Source organism: Dryobates pubescens, chromosome 12 (assembly GCF_014839835.1).
Source record: "Dryobates pubescens isolate bDryPub1 chromosome 12, bDryPub1.pri, whole genome shotgun sequence".
NCBI classification, from domain to species: domain Eukaryota; kingdom Metazoa; phylum Chordata; class Aves; order Piciformes; family Picidae; genus Dryobates; species Dryobates pubescens.
Window position 1 is genome coordinate 8,351,310 of NC_071623.1, and position 21,509 is coordinate 8,372,818.

Consider the following 21,509-nt stretch of genomic DNA (forward strand, 5'->3'; position numbering starts at 1 on the left):
GCCCAATAGCTTTGATATACTTATTCTCAACATATAAAAGCACACACCACCCCCTCCCTCCATCCCTTTCACACAGGGCAATTTGCCTATACAAAAAAATAAAAAATCAAAATATCACAGAAATATTCAGGTTGGAAAAGACCCTCAGGATCACCAAGTCCAACTGATAACCCTACTCTACAAGGTTCACCCCCAAACCATATTCCCAAGCACCACATCCAAAATATGTTACTACTACCCCAATTCCAATCTCCTAAATAAAAAATGTGAAACTTAAATCTGGGGCCTCAGCAATGGCCAGCAGTATCAACATTATGTTAGTTAACTTACAGAGAGATTTGGGGTGACCTATACAAAGTATCTCTACAAAGTTGGTTACTAAGTAGTACCGACTGCCATTGAGGCTTGCAATGAATAAAATTCTGGACATAGTGTTTTAATGTAACTCCAAAATGTTATTTACCATCTTATCTGAGTCATTTTAAACTTTAGGTAATTTATACTTGCATGTACTCAGCAACTCATGTAAATGTTTTGACCTACTTTAATCAGACATTTGCAGTCTTTCAACTGTTCTGGTTTTGCTTCATACTACAAATATTTCCAAATACAGTGACCAGACTATTTCAGAATATGTAAAATTTATCACCTCATTGTTAAAATAGAAGCAACAGTTTGTGGTTTGTTGTGGTTTTTTTTTCTTTTTCTTTTCAGATTCCTGACAGGGTTCTTGGCAAAGATTAAATCCTTTCTAAAGGCTGCTGCAAAAAGTGACAACAAAAACTGTTTCCATAATTTTAAACTGCACTGCATTCTTGCATAATTTAAATGGCTAACTAGAGAGTCTAGTATTTTCGGTTCATTTAAGAGTGATTATACATGCCTGGATGTCGAGGCAACCACAACCAAGTATTGCATCATGTTCCCACTATACTTGGTGTATCTCGGTCTACTATTTCTGCCAGAAGTATGATATTTTATACACAGTTGAAAACATCACGTGGCCGGATGAAAGAATAGATACGCAAATTTATCTTCCAGACTAACGTTCAAAAAATACTGGGTTGCAAAACAAAATGCCTGCTGTCATTTGCAACACCATTACACATCCTGTAATGTTTCTCACCATGTTCCTATTAATTGCTTCAAAACAAGCACGTTGGGTATGTGTTTACTATAGGGATATTCATCAGAATTCACTAATTCTTGTATCAGGAAAGAATGGAAATAGTAGCATTTGTGAAAGTGAGACGTTACTAGCATTGTTAAACCAGACACACCAGTTTCACAGATTTCCATCATTGGATTTCAATCATATCATTGCCTGTGCCGAACCTGGGGTATTTTTGACTTAAGCAGTTTGCCAGGTAAGATCTGAAAACCATTGCTTTTTCCAGTGGACAAAGCCACTGCTGATGAATGTCCACGTATTTGACATAACTGGTTACTTAAACCTGTTCCTCTGATCCTAGAAGAAATCCTATTAGTAGCATCACAAAGTTTCCATGAGGAGAAGATAATTTGATTTCCCACAAAGAGCTGTGAATTTGGCCTTTGGTCTCTGTTGAACCTGTAAACTGGCTCTCATCACATGTATGTTGTGCCCAGCTCTGTTTGGTACAAAAGCTGTTCCTATCCTAGGGCATGGATTTATATCCACATAGTCTCCCTAACACTAAGTACTAAAAACCCTACAAAAGACAGGTTGAAATTCAAAACCTTATCAGACTGATGGGTAACAAAGATTACCAACATATATAGTGACATGCTATCGTTCAAGCTGGTAAGCTGATGAGGTATCAAGTTAAAGATGTCAATTGGAAATAAGCACATACAAGCATTATCTTTTAATTTTACCCTAATCTTCCTTTCTGCATCACTCCCACTCTCTGCCCCAAATAAGACTACAGTGCCGTGCTGTTAGACACACATAAATCATAAACACAGGGCCAGTCTTCCCTCTTTGGCGTATCCCTGCACCAAACCAGGTCCCCATCCTGATCACCCTACCGAAGCCATGGTAGTACTTTACACACGTAGTACGCACAGCACTCCTACACAGTAACCGCGGGCCCAGCCGACGCGTCGGAAAGACAAAAGACAATTCCCGTTCCGCATGACCGCTTAAGAGCGCGGATTCCCCACACATTCGTTCCTGCAGCGGTAACTGACAGCTGTGTGCAAGACCACCCACACGGACTCCCCAGCGGTGAGGTTTAACCAGCGCATCCTCCACCCCGGGTCGCCCCTTCAGCAGCCCCTCAGCACCCTCGGCCCTCGACCGTTACCCGCCAGCGGGCGCGAGGCGCAGGCGCACCGCGCGCTCCCGCCGCCGCCGCTCCGGCCCGCGCACGCGCACCGCGCTCGCTTCCCTGGCGGCGCCGGCGCACGCGGAACGGCCCCTGCACCAGGCCCGGTTGCATCACCCGGCGTGAGGGCCACGAGGGTCCTTCTGTGGGCTGCCCCGCGACGTGCCTGAGCCGCACCTAGCCCTTCGGCGGCGCTGCTGGCGGTCTCGAGCCGCTCTGCGCGGCGAGTCCCCGAGCTGGGCGTCTGCTCGCCCGCCGGCGAGTGCCGGACTACGCGCCACGGTCGGCGGTGCCGAGCGGAGCCGGGGGTCAGGCGACTGCGCGGGCTTCCTCGCTTCCTCTTCGGGCCAAGATGGCGGGGGATGAGGCGGGAGTGACTCTGGGGCAGCCGCACCTCAGCCGGCAGGACCTTGCTACCTTGGTGAGACTCGCCCGCCGGGCGCCCAGTGGACTGGGGCAGGTGGCCGCGGGTGGGGGCGCCTAGAAGCGGTGGATGCGGGGGGCGGCTGGGCGGACCAGCCATTGAGGGATGGGGGGGGGGGGGGCGGGGAGATGGTGGCGGCGGCGGCGTCTGGAGGCAGAGGGGATCCATGCCTTTCTCCATGCCCGCCGTCGTCGTTGGAGCTGGTGAGGTCTAAGAGGCCGCAGTAGGCGGTGGTGCTTCCGGGGGCTGGGTTGCAGCACGCCGGGGCTAAAGGAGAGCATAGATGGAGGTAGGCGCCGGGCAGAGCGGCGGCGCTGGGAGCAGGTTCGGCTGGTCGTAGCGTGTTTGAGTTGGCTGGATGAGGAGCTTGGCTTGTTAGTGAGGTAAGTCTGAGGTTCGATCGGCTGGCGTCCCGGCTTTTAGAGTAAAGCTTTTCTGTGACAGTGCCGGAGACACGGAGTTTTCTCCTTGTAAGGGCTGTCTTGCTTAGTACTATTCAAGGCTCTTTCCGCTCCGAAGTAGAACCATTCATTGGCTTTCTGTTTCCCCAACAGGTTAGATGAGTTGGTTGCCACCCCTATCTTGTTTGGGCTACCAAGAATTTTTTTGGATTACCCAAAAAAATCACTTGCAGTGGTGTCTTGCTGTGGTAGTCTTCCCTTTTAATGTCTCCCCTGGGCTGTCTCACTTATTACACATAGATGCAGACAAAACCAGTTGAAAATCCTATTGCTGCCTCCCTGGTGTTCACCAAACTAGATATTCTTGGAGTTTGAGCCCAAGAGTTCTTTTTGTGTTGCAGCTAAGCATGGTGATATTCATTGGTGAGGGACATTAGTGATTTCACAAAGTTTCCTTACTTGCTTTTATTATTGACCATGGCATTAGCCGGTTGGAAAGAGATAAGCCTACTTGAGAGGTCAGTAGGAATTGCCTTTTAAGGCCTATTTTGTAGTTTTTCAGTTGTCTCATTAATGCAGAGAATTTTATAGTTGAACTTATCTTGTACCAATCTTGAGAGGAAGAATTGCATGCGTGCACAATTGTGTGCACCCGGAACAATCATCTTGATGACAGGATCTGCATCATGCTTACATGCCTGTCACCCTGCTACAGGGTGCCATCTGCAGGTCGTTGACTCCAGTGCTTGTAGAAATTAAGATAAGTTAATTAAGATATAGAAGAAACAGAAATTGCCTGTGGAACAAAACCTGGTTTTGTATTGGATGTGAGCATTCTGTTCATGTAATGCTTAAGAACAGAACGTGTGCGCTTTCATTATTACAGAGATGAGTTTGATTGTCAATCACAGTGCTTACTATGTCATAATATATGATTTAATGTACATTTGTGTGTGTGTTAGCTCTGTATTAGCAAACTGTTTGTATCCTGTCCTGCACTTAGGACTCTGTAGTCATTATCTTTGCTTGAACTGAGCAGCTCATCCATATGAATTCAGTGCAGGATGAAAATCTCACTGCGAATTGTTTCAAAATCAGTGCAGAGGAGCATTTCAGTGGATTTCAACATTTGTCCAATGACTGGACAAACAGCTTTAGAAAAACACCAAAACAACTCTTCAAGTCTAGTATCTGTGGTTGCAATAATGGTACTTGGGGGAAAAGTAGCTGCTAAAACAAAGGAAAAAACCCAACACAAAACCAAACCCACAACCCAAAATTACAGTCATGGCACTAATGAAATCTCTTCACTTACTGACTCCAAAGTGTTAGCTGTAATTATGTATTGAATATAGTGGAACCTTACACAAATTAAACTACTGTTTATTGACAAGCCTTTGGGTTTAAAACATAGTTGCAGCTCACTCTGTAGCCCATGGAAAGTTCATTTGGATTTGCCTGTTACATGTAATTTAAAGTTAGGGGTAGGGAAGGAGTTTTGTGTGTGTATGTGTCAGCTTCTTTTGAGGGCTTTTGGTTTGTTTACTTCCATCCTTCACACCTTGCAGCCTATACCAGTTTACAATCAGTGTTTTGATTTGCAAGCTATGCTGATGTGCAGTCACAATTTTACTCACTTTTTGTCCTATCTCCTGTATTTAAAAAACAGGAATGCAAGTCTATAATTATTAGATTGAGCTTAGTTGGATTCTGCTGAACAGAATTACTGGATAATTGCTAAGAAAATATTTGTAGTGCTTTGTATGCATTTAGATGCAAGTTAAATATATTTTTTTATTCTCCCTCATACAGGATGTTACCAAGTTGACGCCTCTCTCACCAGAAGTCATCAGCAGACAAGCAACAATTAATATAGGTAAAAATAAACTTCTGAAATAGAGGGGTGCATCAGTGTGCCTCTGGTGCTCAGACAACAGCATATGGTGCCTACACAAGAACCTTTCAGATAATTATTTACTGAAACAGACAGTAACAATAGTGGGTTTACTACAAATTTTATCAAGGTTAAGGAAGACTTAGGATGGAGAGTTGGGCAGGGAGAAATTTAATGAAATTCAGCAAGGGCAAGTACAGAGTCTTGCACCTGGGAAAGAACAAACCCCTGGACCAGTATAGGTTGGAGACTGGCCTGTTGGAGAGCAGAGAAGGGCAAAGGGACCTGGGGGTCCTAGTGAAAGGAAGGTTGACCATAAGCCAGCAATGTGCTCTTGTGGCCAAGAAGGCCAATGGCATCCTGGGGTGGATTAGAAGGGCTGTGGTTAGTAGGTCGAGAGAGGTTCTCCTCCCACTCTACTCTGCCCTGGAAAGGCTGCATCTGGAATATTGTGTCCAGTTCTGGGCCCCTCAGTTCATGGAGGACCTCAGGGAACTGCTTGAAAGAGTCCAGTGCAGAGCCACAAAAATGAAAAAGGGAGTGGATTATCTTCCTTATGGGGAGAGATTGAGGGAGGTGAGGCTCTTCATCTTGGAGAGGAGGAGACTAAGGGTCTCATTCATGTTTATAAATATGTAAAGGGTGAGTGCCAAGATGATGGAGTCAGGCTCTGCTTGGTGATGCCCAGTGACAGGACAAGGGGCAATGATTGGAAGTTGAGGCATAGAAAGTTCCCTGGAAACGTGAGGAGAAATTTTTCACTGTGAGGGTGCCAGAGCCCTGAAAGAGGCTGCCTGAATGCATTCCTGGTGCTCTGGTGCTCCTGCTCTGGCAGGGGGGTTGGATTGGATGATCATTTGAGGTCCCTTCCAACCCCTGTGATTCTGTGAAGAAACTTGTCAAAGCCTTTTAACTTGAAAAGCACCAATTTTAAAACTTGAAGAACACTGTTGAGTGAAGTGGGGAATAGCTGCTAAAGCAAAGTTTATTTTACCTTAAACATTGAAATGAGTTTGGTGAAATTGCAAAGATCTGTCCATTGGGAGCTCAATTTAGGATCTTGTTTGTTTAAACAAAAACGTTCATGAAACCCATGCACCCTTCTGGACTTTGTGTTTACAGAGAGTAATTGGGGTAATTAGGTGTTGATCTGATTGGAATGTTGCACAAAATGAAACAGTGGTTTATTGACAAATCCTTGCTTTTGAAACATAGGTACAATTGGTCATGTAGCCCATGGAAAGTCGACAGTAGTCAAAGCTATTTCTGGAGTTCACACTGTCAGATTTAAAAATGAACTGGAAAGAAATATCACAATCAAGCTGGGTTATGCCAATGCGAAGGTGAGTCATTACCAGAATCTAGCAAATATCTTGTGAATGTATTTCAAGGTGCATGTGTAGCTTACAGGTCACTAATCCTTGCTGACTTAATTTTCTATTTTATTTTTTCCCCCTCAATTTGTAAAAATTACAGATTTACAAGTTGGATGACCCAAGCTGTTCCCGGCCAGAGTGTTACCGATCCTGTGGAAGTAGCACCCCAGATGAGTTCCCCACAGATATTCCTGGCACTAAAGGGAACTTTAAACTAGTCAGGTAACTGCTGTGAAATTAATGGTATAGTTGTGGGGGTTTCTAAACATCCTCTTACAAAAATGAAGATAGTCAAAGCTGAGCTGTGAGCAGAATTATTGTTATGGCACCCCTGATCTAAGGTATCATCTGAACTGCCTTGGTGTTAGTTGCGACACACGGTCTGTGGCAGAGCACAGCCGTGTCTCCTGCCCTCTGGTATTTGCAGGACTCCAAAATGACATTTTTCTGCTATTAATACAAGTATATTTTAAAGACAATGGAATGAGAACTAATGTGAACCTCACAAACACATCTTTAAAATTCCTTCCCGGAGAGTTAGTTTTGTTAATCTTTGTCTTCCTTGAGGTAGAAAAGTTTTCCAAGTTCTTAAACATATGAAAGCCTGATGCTTAACGTGAGATCAGGGCTCCCTGGACTCTGGAGGCCATATGTTCTTTATATACTTTTTAAAATAAGCATAGCATGGTCATTATGCAGGCACACTAACTACAACAGTTGTTGCATAGGTCTTCACAGTGGTTGTTCAAATGAGAGTAGTCACAGAGACTCTTGTATGAGATTCCGGGTTTATATGTGTACAATGTGTATGTATGTGTACACAGGCAAATCAGTGCTGTAACCACAGATTTCCCTTCCCCAGATTCCCAGTAAAGCACTTGTTCTAGCAACTTGTGGGTTGTGACATGCAGTCATGCAGCCATTATTGCTAATTAAAAGTTTTGGATTCTTTATCTTACTGTTTATTTGCTTATAGTAGATTTGTAACATTGTCAGCAAAGCACAAATTAGTTCCTTGCTTTTTGGTGGCATTCCTTGGGTGAACCAAGGATTCCACAGTGAACAGGTTTAAGCAGAAATGTAATGAATAAGCTGTTATGGCCTGCACAACAAAAATTTGGAATGAGGAGCTGTAACATTCATAGATTCATAGAATATCAGGTTGGAAGGGACCTCAAGGATCATCTAGTCCAACCTTTCAGGGTAAGAATATGTAAGTGAGATAGCCCAGCACCCTGTCAGGCTGGGCCTTGAAACTGTGTAATGTAGATAAATCTTTGAAGTCAAGTGCAATTACAGCCTTGTAGTCAAAGATGCATCATTTTCTAACATAGGAGAAATAGGCACATCCTTTAAAAGAGAGAAAGCTTGTGATGTTTGTTTTATTGGGTTTTTTTGCTTGCTTGGGTTTTATTTTGCATTTGGTCTACTTTACATTTGTGAAACATTAAAGTAGTACCTAATACAGATATATGCCATCAAATCTTAAAACTGAGAAAAACTATTCAGTGACCACTGAGTAGACTGTTGTATTGGCTGAGCTGGAGTTAATTGTCCCAACAGCGTCTTTGTAGTGCTGTGTTTTGCAGTGATGTAGCTGGGTGTTGATAACAAAGCAGTTTTTTGGCTGGTTCTGAGCCAAGCACCAAGGCTGTGCTTTTCCAACAACCCCCTGCAACCAAGAGTATGCTGAGGGGTGGACAAGATTTTGGGAGGGGACACAGCTAGGCCAGCTAACCCAAACTGACCAAAGGGGTATTCCATGCCATATGACTTTAAAGCTGTAACTTCTCAGCAGCTGTCTTGAAGTGATTCTCATTTGAAGGATGCTTTTAACTTCTGTGTCTGCCTAACTATTCACATAAATTGGTCAGAGAAGCTGTTTGATAACTGGCTTTTTGGACTTTGTGTAACCTTTTTCTACAACAGGCATGTCTCTTTTGTGGATTGTCCTGGCCATGATATTTTGATGGCTACTATGTTGAACGGTGCAGCAGTAATGGATGCAGCTTTACTGTTGATAGGTAATGATTGCTACACAAAACCAGAAATCTGGGGTTTGGGGTTTTGGGGTTTTTTTATATCATGAAGCAACTTTATATGGGCTTTAAAATTTAGTGGTGTGAGGTGACTGTTTAAAACAAGTGAATTCTTTTGATGTGTTTAAGAAAATAAAGTGATGCTACAGTACAAATGTACCCTAACAAGCTGGGTTTTTTAAAAGCTCACTAGTACTCATTAGTTTGGTAACTGGCTTGATTGATAGGAGATCAGTTAGGTAAAGTGAAACCTTGTAGGTGATATAATACTGTAAAACTTATATCGGCTCTAATGGAAATCAATTACCTACAGGTACATTTTGAATGTCTCTGAAGCTTCAGTTTGCTTTAAATATGTATCTGCCTTTGCCAGGCAGGAGAGTCCACAAACATCAGTATAAACAGTAATCCCAGATGAACACAGGCAAAGTCAAGAGTGCAGGAGACTTACCTTGGTGGGGTCGATTTTTGTTCCTATTTGCCACCAACAGGGAGTGAGTAAAACTGATTTTTGTGTGCCAGTAGAACAATATAGTGGTCTGCAGTGATAATAGCAATTATCTTACCTGTGTAAAGCACGTCAACAGACAAGAAAAACGGCTTCAGGAGTCTGAGATAGCTGTGAGAAGTCATTCCTGCTGGCTGTTTGAATCTAGAAAGTGCAACAGACCAAACTTCAAGTGAGATAAACAACCATAATGGCACATCAGCCAAAAAGCTGGGTTCTTGGATGGCAGGAATCCAAACCATGCTGAAAGCTTCCCTGTTCTCGTACGTGGTATATTTAGTGTGCTACAGAGTTTGGGGATCTAGGCATTTCTGTGGCTTCAGTGAGAATAGAATGGCAAAGAATTGCAAAATATTGCTTGAAGGGTGAATTGCAGTCAGTACTGCGATGTTTGAAGAGCTGAAGGATGGAATAAGTCAAGCAGACACAAGTTAACTGTCAGCATCTTTGGAATTTTTAAATGTGTTTCAACTGGGAGCAAAAATGGGGAAACCACTCTGTCATCCTCTCCTCTGTCATATATTGTGTGGATACTACAGCTAGTAGTTCAGGGGAGGATTAGGTGCTTATTAATTTGGATGCTTCATGTGCTTACTAATTTGGATGCTCCACATGTAGTTCAGTGAGAGGTGACTGTCTTTTTGAATAAAGATGCAGTGGAAAGTAGATGTTCTATCTGCAAGAGTTTTGTCTACCTTTATAGTTTCTATATTGTAGTCACTTTTCTTCTTTCAGCTGGTAATGAATCATGCCCTCAACCCCAGACCTCAGAACATCTAGCTGCTATAGAAATCATGAAACTGAAACACATTTTGATTCTACAGAATAAGATTGATTTGGTGAAAGAGAGCCAGGCTAAAGAACAATATGAACAGATTCTTGCTTTTGTACAAGGTAAGTTTTCATCAGCAGAAATCCAGTTAGTGGTGGAGATGTGGTTTTCTCTATGTTTGGAGAAAAGCTTCTCTTGTTCAGACAATGCTAACAGATGAGTCTGATAATCTTAAAAATGGACCACTGGAGTTGTGCTTCTTTTCTGTTTCAGACAACTTGAGTACAACACTCTTGAGGCTGTTGATGGGAGCCCTGCATGTAAAATGAATAGCAATGGCTCTTACCTAGTAGTTTTCACTGATTTGGAGATTCATTGGAATCATAGAATTGTTTTGTGTGGAAGAGCCCTCTAAGGTCATCAAGTCACGCTAACGCCACCATGGCCATTGAACCATGTCCCAGAGTGCCATGTCTACACAAATTTTTAACACTTCCAGGCACAGTGAGTCTGCCACCTCCTTGGGCAACCTATTCCAATTTCTGACCACTCTTGCCATAAAGAAATTTTTCCTAACATCCAATCTAAACCTCCCCTTGCACCGTTTCAGGCTGCTTCCTCTCATCCTATCACCAGGGACAAGAGGCTGACCTCCACCTCAGTACAACCTCCCTTCAGGTAGTTGCAGGGAGCAGTGAGGTCTCCCCTCAGCCTTCTTTTCTCCAAACTAAACAATTCCAGTTCCCTCAGCTGCTCCCCATTAGACTTGTTCTTGCTATTGTTTGTTCTTGGCTTGTTTCTTTGGTGGAGATTGTACTGTGATTTTACTGGAGTGCAGTACTTGTTAGGGGCACCTCGTAGGTATAAATATGGTAGCTTACCTAACCACACAAGGCTGGGCTTTCATCCCTCTCTGTAAGTCCAGATCAGGCAGTGTTACCCTACTCTCTAAAGCTCTGCTCAGTGTTAGTCTAGTGCTTTGAGGTCCATCTTTACTAGGATATTCTATTTAACCTGCTGCAGCTGGTGTATGTGAAAAGCTGCAGAGCTGGAGTGTCACTATCAAAAGTCATCAATGGTTCTTTCTGTTGTTTTTTTGTTGTTGTTTTTTCTAGTTGTTGCCTTGCACAAGCTGTTCACAACAGTTATGTGAGGATGGCTTGATGTGTAAATTTGGAGTTTGAGAACTCAAGCTACATGAGAAATATTAATAATACTTACCAAGCCTCCCATAACATTAGGATTGTTCTCAAAGACTTGTATTGCAACACTTAGAAAATATAGCTGATTAGAGTGATAGGAATTTTAGTCAGGGAAATCTGACTGTAAAATAAATGCTGATGTATCAAATACTGAGCTGTCTGATCTCTCTGAAGAGCTTATCTTAAGAATATTTCAGATCTTAAGAATACTTCACAATGTAGGAAGTGAATTCTCCCTTAGAAAACAAGATTATCTTGCACGGTGTTCAGAGAGCAACAGAAAGCTTCTTCAGTACGCGCTTACCCAGAGGCAATATGAGGGTTGTTCCAGAAAGCCTCGAAAAGTAGGTCTGAGTGGTTTGAGTTAACATGTTGAAGGGAAGAGTGCATGCTCTGATAGTTACCACTTTGGGAAATACACAGAAATTGTGACTTGAAATGCCTAAGTATTTGTACCAATGACACAACACTTGGTCACATTGCTGTGAGTACTGTATTAAGGCTTGATGTTGAACTTGATTTTGGTTTAGGTACAGTTGCAGAAGGAGCTCCAATAATTCCAATCTCAGCACAGCTGAAATACAACATCGAGGTAGTTTGTGAGTATATAGTGAAGAAAATCCCAGTTCCTTTGCGAGACTTCACATCTGAACCAAGGCTTATTGGTATGTAAATGCTTAGGTCTGGGCTTTTGTAGCTAACCATTGAATAGCTGTATCTGCACTTAAAATAGCATGTTGCTGAGTGCAATAAGAAGAGGTAGATTTAAAAGAAGCATTTAGTGTGCTCATATTTTAAAAGTTGCCATGTCTTTTTCATTCCAATATTGTTTGTTCATAGTTAAATCTATAGTTAAATCTCTTCATGGTAATTACTGGCTTTTGTACATACTCTGTCTATATGACAGCACAGAAATGGAATAAAGACTTGATATTTATTTGTCTTAAAAATATTCCTTTAGTTGCTATGAATTTAAGTTTGATTTAACAAAGTACTGACAAACCACTGAATCTGAAAATTAAGTTATTTCCATGAAAAGCTTACAGGTAGCCTGGTTAGATTTTCTGTATTAGTCTCTTTTCTCCTGGATATAATCATCAAAATTATCGGTCGTGTCCAGCACATTGTGAAATTCAGGTGCCTCAGGATGAAACCATTTGTTTGCTCTTTTCATGGAATTGTCAGGGTTGGAAGGCACCTCAAGGATCATCTAGTTCCAACCCCCCCACCATGGGCAGGGACACCTCACACTAATCCGGTTGCTCAGAGCCACATCCGGCCTAGGGATGAGGCTTCCACCACCTCCCTGGGCAACCTGTTCCAGTGTCTCACCACCCTCATGGGGAAGAACTTCTTCCTAACATCCAATCTGAATCTACCCATTTCTATTTTTGTTCCATTCCCCCTAGTCCTAAAAAGTCCCTCCCCAGCTTTCTTGTAGCCCCCTTCAGATACTGGAAGGCCACAATAAGGTCTCCTTGGCGCCTTCTCTTCTCCAGACTGCACAACCCCAACTCTCTCTGCCTGTCCTCGTAGGAGAGGAGCTCCAGGCCTCTGATCATCCTCACGGCCCTACTCTGGACACATTCCAGCACGTCTGCATCTTTCTTGTAGCAGGGGCTCCAGAACTGGATGCAGTATGCTAGGTGGGGTCTCATCAGAGTGGAGTAGAGGGGGAGAATCACCTTCCTCGACCTGCTGGCTATGCTTCTCATGATGCAGCCCAGGATATGATTGGCTTTCATGGCTGCAAGTGCACACATAAAGCATGAGAGACCTACAGAATATATTCAGAATACAGAGAAACTGGTAACTTATGAAAAACAAGGTCAAACAGCTTTACAAAACCACTTCTGATATTCACAATGGACTTGGTTTCTTTTTCAGATACTGATCTTGAACTTAATTTCTGCTATGTAAAAACAGTTTGAAAAGACATTTATGCTTATGAGCAGCTTAAGTGGTTTTGAGAACAAAATCAACCATGTTCTGAAAAATCTAGAATAAAATATTTTTCAGCTTTTGGTCTTCTGGCTTATGTTTTTGGAATATTTAGGAGTATTTGTCTACCTTCATAAGAACAGGGAAGCACTCCAAGTTCCTAAAGGAAGAAACTACTTCTTTAAAAACCTGGTCTTAAATACAAGCCTGATTATGGTTTTCTCTTTGCAGTAATTAGATCTTTTGATGTCAACAAGCCTGGCTGTGAAGTTGATGACCTTAAGGGAGGTGTAGCTGGTGGCAGTATTCTAAAGGGTGTCTTAAAGGTAACCTTTTCCCTTTATTATCTGCAGATTGTAATAATAATTATTAGAGGTTTTCCTTGCTTAATGCAAAATTAATCCCTAATTGATTTTTGTTTTTTAAGTCCTGTCTGCCTGTACCTCATTTTTAGTTTCCTTCTCTAAAATACCAGAACAAGTAACCCTGACTTTTTTAGTTTTTTTAATCAATTTTTGTTACTCAGATCTTAACTTCTACTTATGGCAATACTGATTTCATTGATTACAAAAATTGAGGGAGCTGGTTTGTTTTTTGTTTTGTTTTGGGTTTTTTTCTGTGCTGCAACTTAATTCCTGAATTACTGGGGGGAAGAGGGGAGGAAAAGTGTTTTGAAAGCACCTTGGAAGTGTGTGGGGCTTCCCACAGGTCCTGCTTTCCTGTTTAGGTATTCTCTCTATTTTGATCTTAATTTTGATTCTCTATTTTGATCTTAATTTTGATTCTGTGATACTGTCAATAAATGCAAACATGAAAAGTTTCTCTGCTAGACTGGAAAGCAAACCACATCTTCAAACATTTATCTCTGCTAGACTGGAAAGCAAACCACATCTTCAAACATTTATACAACCTGTATCTCATTTATCAATGCTGGTCACTTACCCTGGTCAAATTAGCTCCATTTTTCTCAGTGCTGTAACATTTCTAAATGAAATATTCTTTTTAAATTAAATTAATTTCTAAATATTGGAATTACTGCTGATAAAGAGCCTTTGCTAAAGGAGTTTTATGAATAGTTTTGGAAAGAAAATTCCTTGGTGCATTGGCTATAAGGTGAAGAGCTTTAAGTGCCATTCAGTTTGCAGTAAACAAGGGCAAGAGAGCCCTAGAAGCACTACAGCAGCCCAGAGCCAAGAACTTGTATGAATGGCAGGTCTTGTCTGTGACTAGTAGTTAGTTTTATGTTGCTCTGAAACAATCAGTTAATCACTTTATCACTTTTTTAATTAGGTGGGCCAGGAAATTGAGGTCCGGCCTGGTATTGTATCCAAGGACAGTGAAGGAAAACTTATGTGCAAGCCAATCTTCTCCAAAATAGTGTCCCTCTTTGCTGAACACAATGATCTGCAATATGCTGCTCCAGGAGGTCTTATAGGTAAGAACATTCTCCTATGGAAATAGTTATTTATTTAGGCATATTAAAATCACTTGCTTACATTCAACAATGTATTTCATCGTGGAAAACAAAAAGCCTAGGAGAAATTTAAAGTATTATATGTGGAGAGATACAACATGAGCATGAAAAGTAGATGTTTAATAAATAAGATGTATTTCTGAGTGTTACTGGCCAGTGCAGATCAGCTTGCATTGTTAGCTACCAGCTTTAACAGTAGAATGTTTCTTCATCACAGAGCTTACAGTCTTGCTGACATTCTGAATCACAGAATGTTAGGGGTTGGAAGGGACAGTGAAAGATTATCCAGTCCAACCCCCCTGCCAGAGCAGGAGCACCTAAAGTAGGTCATACAGGAATGCATCCAGGCAGGTTTGGAATGTCTTGAGGAAAGGAGACTCTACAACCTCTCTGGGCAGCCTGTTCCAGGGCTCTGGCACCCTCACAGTGCAGTTCAGGTAGGGGGATTCCCAGTACACACTCAGATTGTGGGGTTTAGATCTTCGTGAAGTCTTTTAACGCACAAAGGTAACAGCTACCTTTCTGTTACTCCTTGTGACTTTTCCTTATTGTGTTCTAGGCGTTGGAACTAAGATTGATCCAACTTTGTGTCGGGCTGACCGAATGGTAGGCCAAGTTCTTGGTGCAGTTGGAGCACTGCCAGAAATATTTACAGAGCTAGAAATTTCCTATTTCTTGCTGAGACGACTATTAGGTGTTCGCACTGAAGGAGACAAGAAAGCTGCAAAGGTCTGTACTCCTTTTTTTGTTGTTTATTTTTCCCCTGATTTCTCTTCTTGTGCTAACTTTTTGATCTTATGCAGTGATTCACAGAATCACAGACTGTTAGGGGTTGAAAGGGCCCTCAAAAGATCATCTAATCCAACCCCCCTGTCAGAGCAGGAGCACCTAGAGCAGATCACACAGGAGCACATCCAGGCAGGTCTTGAGTATCTCCAGAGAAGGAGACTTCACACTCCCCCTGGGCAGCCTATTCCAGTGTTCTGTCACTCTCACAGTGAAAAAAATTTTCTTCATGTTTATATGTCTGCCTGTTCATATATGTTTGTCCCTAAACTTACTTGCTTATTTAGAATCACCATAGAATGGTTTCAGTTGGAAGGGATCTCCAAAGCTCATCCAGTCCAACCCCTGCAGTCAGCAGGGACATCCTCCACTGGATCAGGTTGCCTAGAACCTTGTTGAGCCTGACCTTGAAGATGGCCAGGGATGGGGCCTCAAGTGCCTCCCCGGACAACCTGTTGCAGTGTTTCACCACCCTCACAGTGAAGAACTTGTTCCTAACATCCAGTCTATATCTACTCTTTAATTTCAAACCATTGCCCCTTGTCCTATCACTGCAGGCCTTTGTAAACAGTCCCCCTGCAGCCTTCTTGTAGGTCCCTTCCAGGTACTGGAAGGCCACTGTCAGGTCTCCCTGGAGCCTTCTCTTCTCCAGGCTGAACAAGCCTAGCACCCTCAGCCTGTCCTCAATCCAGCCCCTTGATCATCTCCATGGCCCTCCACTGGACCCACTTCATCATGTCCTACTTGTGTTGAGGGTTCCAGAGCTGGGTGCCATATGTAGTATTACAGAAGAGTGCTTTTCAGAGGAGAGGAGTAGGAATTAATATCAGTGTAGTTTAAGGCAGCGTAAGGTGTTTGTGTCTCTGTGTTAGGTAGTCTTCTAAACATGCTGATGGTAGTTTTGCTATATTATAGGCTGGTCCATTTATGCAATAATTTGCTTTATACATAAACTGATCTACTTCCTGCTCACATGCTTTTTGTAGAATCTCTTTCTGAAGAAGTTTTTAAGATTAACTATTTTGGAAACACTGTAGTTGAAAAGAAACAAAACTTTGTTTGTGGTCTATATTGTACAAATTAAACTAAAAGATCATAGATTTTTCCCTGCTAGTGTTGTAATCTAGAAACTGCTTCATGCACCAGTGAATTAAAGTGCTTCAGTGCTCTTTTTAGCCTGTGAAAGGGATTATTTTGTTGAGAAGCCATTTTGCTGTATGTATGCATAAGGGAAATGAGAGAATATCCAGATGATTTAAAAGAATGAGGCTAACATTCTGATTTGCAGCAATATATGAGACTGTTAACACTTTTTAACCCAGGATGTGCAGCCATCAGGGTGTTTTATATAAGTTCTTGGGCTCTCCCTCTGTTTTCTATCATACCAAGAACCTGCAGAACTACAGGTGCAAGATATATACAGATTTGTCCGTTCACATGCAAACTTTACCCACTGACACTGTTGTGTGTGGATTGTGTGGGTGGGTATTTATAGTTTTTCCATACCTCAGCTATTTCTGCTTTTTGTGGCAGGTGGGTACAGCAGATACTCAATATTGGCTGTGGGCTTGGGGCTGGGAGAGATGTGGTCTTGTCTTGTTAGGGTTAATACTGAAGCATCTATTTCAGAGTTTTGTATGTCTTTCTTCAGGTGCAAAAATTATCAAAGAATGAAGTTTTAATGGTGAACATAGGATCCTTATCCACTGGAGGGAGAGTCAGTGCAGTTAAAGCTGACTTGGGGAAGATTGTGCTTACTAACCCAGTATGCACAGAAGTGGGAGAAAAAATTGCCCTGAGTCGAAGAGTTGAGAAACACTGGCGGTAAGTTACCTTAACTAGGTAGAGTACCTGGCTATGAGAAGGGTAACTAAAAAGTATGCAACTAGGTTTTTTTCCACAGATTGCACTGGGTTGGAAGGGACCCTCAAAGGCCATCTTGTCCAACTCCCCTGTAGTCAGCAGGGACACCTCCACCTAGATCAGGCCACCCAGGGCCACATCAAGTCTGATCTTGAATGTCTCCAAGGACAGGGCCTTACACACATCCCTGGCCAGCCTGCTCCAGGATTTTACCACTCTGATTGTAAAGAACTTCTTCTTTACATCCAGCCTAAATCTATCTTTCTCCAGTTTCAAACCATTGCTCATTATCATATCACTCCAATCCTTTCTAAACAGTCCTTCCCCAGCCTTCCTGTAGGTCCACCTCAGGTATTGAAGTGTAGCTGTTGAAATGTAGCTATTTTGTCCTAGAACTAAGTAAGTGTATTCTGTTTTAAAATTCCTCTGGGTTCTTTTGACTCAAGGACACTGTTATTGTAAAATGCTTCATTTCATTACTAGACACTTCAAAAAAAGGAAGCTTTATAACTGGGTGGGTAGCTACTAGTAACAGACAAGGACGGTTCATGGTTTGTTGCCAAAACTGCTGTGCTCTAAGTTGAGCTAACAGTGGGCAATCTTGGTAGAGCAGTTTGGAAATTCCAGTGATGTTATGTTACGCCTTTATCCTGTCTTTATCCTCACCTAAATCAGTGGAGCTCTGCCTGTGGACCTTCATGTGATTTCTAGTGCAACCTTTAAGTAATAGCAGGGGAACGGAGAAAAGACATTCTGAGGTTTGAGTGGTTTATATACTGTGAATAGAGAGGAAATAAAAAACTGCCAACTGGATTGACCCATTCAAATTACATAAAATGTCTGACTGCACAGAAACATCAAGAGGCTGAAAATGACAAGCAGAATTGTTTGATGATTCATTTTAAACTCAGTGCCCATACCCCTTTCTAAATGATTATGCATCCTCTGCCTGTTGTGTTCCGTAAGACTTAGGAAGAATCCTGCATCTGGGAAGGAAGAATAAACTGCACCAGTATGGGTTAGGAGGTGATCTGCTGGAGAGCAGCCCTGTGGAGAAGGACCTGGGAGTCCTGGTGGACAACAAGTTCTGCATGGGACAGCAATGTGCCCTTGCAGCCAAGAAGGCCAATGGGATCCTGGGGTGCATTAAGAAGAGTGTGTCTAGCAGATCAAGGGAGGTTCTCCTCCCCCTCCACTCTGCCCTAGTGAGGCCCCACCTAGAATATTGCATCCAGTTTTGGGATCCCCAGTTCAGGAGGGACAGGAATCTACTGGAGGGAGTCCAACAGAGGGGTATGAGGATGATTAAGGGACTGGAGTGCTGCCTGATGAGGAAAGGCTGAGAGACCTGGGGCTGGTTAGTCTGGAGAGGAGACAGAGAGGGGATCTAATCGATGTCTATGAATATCCAAGGGCTGGGGGTCAGGAAGGAAGGGACAGGCTCTGCTCAGTTGCACCCTGGGATAGGACAAGGGGCAATAGATGGAAACTGCAGCACAGGAATTTCCAGCTCAACATGAGGAAGAACTTCTTTACTGTAAGGGTCATGGAGCACTGGAATAGGCTCCCCAGAAAGGCTATGGAATCTCCTTGTCTGGAGACTTTCAAGACCTCTCTATATGTGTAATTGTGTGACCTGTACTGGATTCTATGGTCCTGCTCTGGCAGGGGGTTTGGGCTTGAAGAGAGGTCCCTTCCAAGCTCTAACATCCTGTGATTCCATTAATATTGTAAGAGCATAAGGGTATTTAGATTCACTGACTCTGCACAGGTGTTGTAGTATAAGGGAACATGGCCACTTTTACAAGCAGTGCTTACTGTATTGAAAAGAACCAAGCTGTAAATTAAAACCCATAGAGGCATGTTTCTTGTTCTGATCAACAAGAAAGCTTAGAATTTAGTGCCTGCTCTCTCAGAACTAGCTGACAAATTAGGGAAGAGATTATTCCCTGGGGAAAAAAAAAGAAGAAACAAGAAAAAAGACAATGTGTCTTGAACAGGAGGGGAAAAAAGTAATTAAAAAAACAATATGGCAGAACCCAAATTAAATCAGGGAAAGCAGAAGGAAGAGAAGAGAGGAAATTTATACTGGAGCTGATAGTCTGTGCAAATTGTAATGTTAGTTTTGTTGTTTCTGCTGTAGATTACTTCCCCCTTGAAAAACATGAACTAATGTTGCCAAGAAGTCCACCTGTCTGTGGATTATGGGGTGGGCAAGTAGTGGCAGCCTGCTGTAAAGATCCTGCTATTAAAAAGTTGCCTTCTGTGCTATATTAAAAGGACAAAGAACCAACATCAGGAAACAAAGTTGAGGAAAAGTTAAGGAGCAGCTTAATAAAATCCAGTTGGAGTAAAGATCATGTACAGCTGGTACTGTGAAAAGGAGCTTGTAGTCTGAGACAGTGGAGTACTGGAAAGATGGAAGAAAGAGACAAAGAGGACGTGTTAAATGGAAAGCAGGTATATAGAGGTATAGAGGTTAAGCAGCAAATGGCCACACAAACAGGATACACTTGATGGCAAGGAACCATAAATTCAAAGGTGGACTAGTTATAACCTAAGGATATGGTGCTGAAACCTGGTAAGTGCTGGGGGGACATGTTTCAGTTTCTCTCTTGTTTTCCAGAGATAGGCTTTACTGCTCAGCAAATAAAATGGAGAGGCACTTGTGCTTCCTGTGTATCTCCTTGCCAGAATCTGGAAGTATTTTAAAGGCAGTTATATTAATAATGTGGACTGCCTGCTGACTGAGGAAATGGACATAAACTTATATTTCTTTTTAAAAGTGCATTTTTCTGATGCAGCAGTGGCCTATAAAAGGCACTTTAATTTTACTGAATATAGTAGAGCTTAGCAGAGGGCTGAGTTGCCTTTAGGGGTCACATGTTCATTGAGAGTTACTCTGGTTATAATCTTACTGTTGTCTTGTCTGAATTCTCCCATTTTCATTGCTGTTTGAAATCAGGCATAGGTAAAAGAGATGGAGCTGTGAATAGATTTGTAGTCCACCGGTGCAGTGTAAGTTACAACATAGTTTATTGTTCAGAGGTACATTGTTACCTGATTACAAACACATTTATGTTCTCTGTCTCTTGTCCTTTTTCCTTCTGTGTTTCCACTAACCAGGATTGGATGAGGCCTTCCACAACCTGGTCTGGTGGAAGGTGTCTTCCCCCACCATGGCAAGGGGGGTTGGAAATAGATGATCTTCAAGGTTACAGAATCACAGAATTGTCAGGGTTGGAAGGGGACCCCAAGCATCATGTAGTTCCAACCCCCCTGCCATGGGCAGGGACGCCTCACACTAGGTCAGGTTGCCCACAGCCACATCCAGCCTGGCCTTAAAATCATCCAGGGGTGGGGTTTCCACCACCTCCCTGGGTAACCTGTTCCAGTGTCTCACCCCTCTCATGATGAAGAACTTCTTCCTAACATCTAATCTAAATCTCCCCTCCTCTAGCTTGGATCTATTCCCCCCCATTCCTATCAGTACCTGACACCCTAAAAAGTACCTGATCAGCTTTCTTGTAGGCCTCCCTTCAGATGTTGGAAGGTGAATCTTGTAAGATGTTTTGGGTGGGAGACAAATGGAGAAAATGCAAAATGTGAAAACTGAAGGCTGAATAAAGAGAGGATGTTGATTTATCCAGGAGATTCCTTCCTACCATTTAAAAGTAATCCAAGCTGTTTTTTTCCCTTTTTGCAGTTTAATTGGTTGGGGTCAGATCAGAAGAGGAGTGACAATCAAGCCAACTGTTGATGACGACTGAAAAACAAGAGAGTGCTTCATTTTTACAGATGAAGTGCCTATTTCTATTTTGGAGGGGGTCTATTTTCCCAGTGGAATTGGAAGCTGTGCAAACAGTATCTTGGGAGTTGTATGGCTGTCCTTGTGCATTTTATTGAATTTTGCCCCTCTTACTAAAATACTAGTCACTATCACCATTAAAAGCATACCAGAATTGGCATAGAAGTGGGTTTAATTATCCACATTTTAGCAGAAATTAATTGTACATGTCTCCTGGCATGTCTAATTTCTCTTACTTTGTGTTTCAGACATATCTGTTCAGTATCAGCCAAGCCAGCCCCAGTGTAACAAGCAAACCATAAATCTGGTCTTGAAATAAAATGTTGCTATTTTCATGAATCCATACCATTTTTCTGAGTGACAAAAGACTGCAGTGATTGTCCAACTAATGCAAGACCTAAAAGGAAAAAATAAACAAACCTACCTACTAAACTCTTCTTGAAGACTACTGCCCTTTCAGCACAACATCTTTTGTTGAGACAGCTGTTTACAGCAAATACCTTCCTGCTTTGTATGGTTCTGACTTTAGGATTCTACTTGTATTACACTTTGTAATTAGGATGGCAGCATTGACTGACTTACATTTGTCTCTTCCAGTATTATGAGTTTTGGTTCAACCTCCAAACAAAAACTACAAGTAAACTGGATCTGAACTGGCAGTACTGGTTTTGATCTTATTTTAGAATGAATTTACAAAAACAATGTGGTTAAC

General features: G+C 42.3%; 1 protein-coding gene across 1 annotated transcript; it reads left to right on the forward strand.

Moving 5' to 3' along the window:
- Nucleotides 1-2,597: 2,597 nt before the first annotated feature.
- Nucleotides 2,598-21,142, forward strand: EIF2S3 (eukaryotic translation initiation factor 2 subunit gamma). The gene is made up of 12 exons (XM_054166119.1): nt 2,598-2,730; nt 4,947-5,010; nt 6,244-6,371; nt 6,505-6,626; nt 8,334-8,428; nt 9,687-9,845; nt 11,456-11,590; nt 13,098-13,192; nt 14,157-14,301; nt 14,900-15,069; nt 16,778-16,950; nt 20,696-21,142. Exons 1-12 carry the CDS (start codon nt 2,662-2,664, stop codon nt 20,757-20,759), a joined length of 1,419 nt encoding a protein of 472 aa, XP_054022094.1. The 5' UTR covers nt 2,598-2,661; the 3' UTR covers nt 20,760-21,142.
- Nucleotides 21,143-21,509: the final 367 nt, after the last annotated feature.

Coding starts and splice junctions, on each gene's coding strand:
- EIF2S3 (XM_054166119.1), top strand. CDS start 2,662: ATGGCGGGGGATGAGGCGGGAGTGACTCTGGGGCAGCCGCACCTCAGC. Junction 6,372..6,504: donor TGGGTTATGCCAATGCGAAG/GTGAGTCATTAC, acceptor TAAAAATTACAG/ATTTACAAGTTGGATGACCC. Junction 14,302..14,899: donor TGCTCCAGGAGGTCTTATAG/GTAAGAACATTC, acceptor ATTGTGTTCTAG/GCGTTGGAACTAAGATTGAT.